The sequence below is a fragment of the Perkinsus marinus genome (genome assembly GCF_000006405.1).
Source record: "Perkinsus marinus ATCC 50983 genomic scaffold scf_1104296960420, whole genome shotgun sequence".
NCBI classification, from domain to species: Eukaryota; Perkinsozoa; order Perkinsida; family Perkinsidae; genus Perkinsus; species Perkinsus marinus.
This window is the reverse complement of record NW_003206155.1, coordinates 1-1691: the sequence shown is the minus strand read 5'-3', so window position 1 is coordinate 1691 and position 1691 is coordinate 1. Positions and strand designations below refer to the sequence as shown.

The window sequence follows — 1691 nt, the reverse complement described above, 5'->3', positions numbered from 1 at the left end:
TTTCTTAACAGATACCAAACATATCCTGTCGGCCATCTGTTGAAGTACTTGACTTCACAGATGTGAAAGATGCTTCTACTTGGCTGATTGAACATGGTAAGAACAATCTTCTATCAACCGCGCTCGCCCGTCCGATTGATTCGTAGTGTCTATTGTTCAGGACTGACACTTAAAACCTGGTCTGATGGTGAAGCGCACATTCAGTGCAAGCCTAGTCATGCAGCTATTTGCAATCATCCTGTGAGAAAGCGCTCGCCCCTTTTATCGATTTGATGAATAATTCTCTCAGGCATTGGTTTCTCGAAAACACACGATGATGGGATAGCGATTGTCTCCTATTGTTGTATCATTAGCGGTCTCCTACGTGCATTATATGATGTTATTATTAAATACTCAATGGGGGCAGGCAGGGAGCGAACCAGGGATCTCTCGATTCTCAGTCTCTGGTATACTCAATGTCCCTCCATCGAAGTGCAGCAGTGATGAGGGTTAGTCGGCCACTACTCGACCGAATGGAGCGCATCATGCATTACAAGAGCGACTACTATCCTAATCTCCCACAGTCGGAACATAAAGTTTGGCAAAACCCAGTAAATCGATCACGCGATCGATTGTCTGAATTATTGTACCTCTCAGGGAAGTCGTCCACCTTATCACCTGAAGCATCCCAAGCAGTACTTCGATTTCAAAACATTCCGGAATATGTTAAAGCATAAGAAACAAACCCTGGGTCGAGCCGAGAAAAGAATAATCAAACGAGTTTATGCGAAGCCACCACCCAGCGATGACTGGGACGTTCTAAGGTGTGGAATAATGCTTGGTTGGAATCATATCAGTTCGGGGCACGCTCTTTGAAGGGATGTATAACATGGAATCATTGATGATATTTGACGCAAATGATCCGATGGGAATTTCCGAGCAGTATGATATGTGCTCTTACCGCTGCAGATTCCTACAAGAGATGGAATTTGGTGAGAATGCCGAGGAGGTTGCCTCATGTTTCGAAGATTGGTCGGACTTCATATCTTCCGATTATGAGGATGTCCAACGTGTGGTGAGTTCTCATAATATTCTGTTCTATCAGTCTGTTCCCTCTCGTAGGAGATGGCCCCGGAGCAGCGCAGGAAACTACTCGTGTATCTACGCAAATTCAACCATGGTGTTTGGCCACTTGAAGAATATCAGGAGCGGTTCAAGGTTGGCAAACGAGAGCGTCCTCCGATCCACGTGTTTTCGACCTATTAGGGAACTCCGTTGGAAAATGAAGGGAAGCCCTGGACGGAAGAAGACGATAAGAAGCTCGTCGAGTTGGCGGAGGTTTATGATATCAATTTCGGTGACCCCTGGATATATCTCAGGTTAGCTCTCCAAAGAGTTGGGTTCTCTATGACTCTCTCATCTGAATGATCAGTTGGGAGCTCCAACGGCCGAGAGAGGACGTTATAAACCGGTATATGACGAAGGTTAAGTTCCCTCAACAACGTCTTTCGAAATGCGAACTTGCCATCACCAAATCAGCTCGTCCTTTGATGATGAGCCGAAGATTCCCGGTTCGGAGTCTTTACGTTCAGACTTGTTATAGTACGTGTGTTATTTTGTTAGTTACTGGCACCGACATGTTACGTTATTCCAACGGGAAAGAATTTCCGACTTGTTGACTCGTCAAGTGGATATCAACTGCCTGCCAACTT

At 45.5% G+C, this 1691-nt stretch overlaps 1 protein-coding gene across 1 annotated transcript; it reads left to right on the top strand.

The window, feature by feature from the left end:
- Nucleotides 1–702: 702 nt before the first annotated feature.
- Pmar_PMAR029709 (conserved hypothetical protein) lies at nt 703–1550 on the top strand (the record flags this gene model as incomplete). Its single annotated transcript, XM_002772720.1, has 5 exons — nt 703–803; nt 949–1054; nt 1102–1197; nt 1246–1358; nt 1412–1550. Coding segments are annotated over 5 exons (555 nt in total), but the record flags the coding sequence as incomplete, so codon positions are not given.
- Nucleotides 1551–1691: the final 141 nt, after the last annotated feature.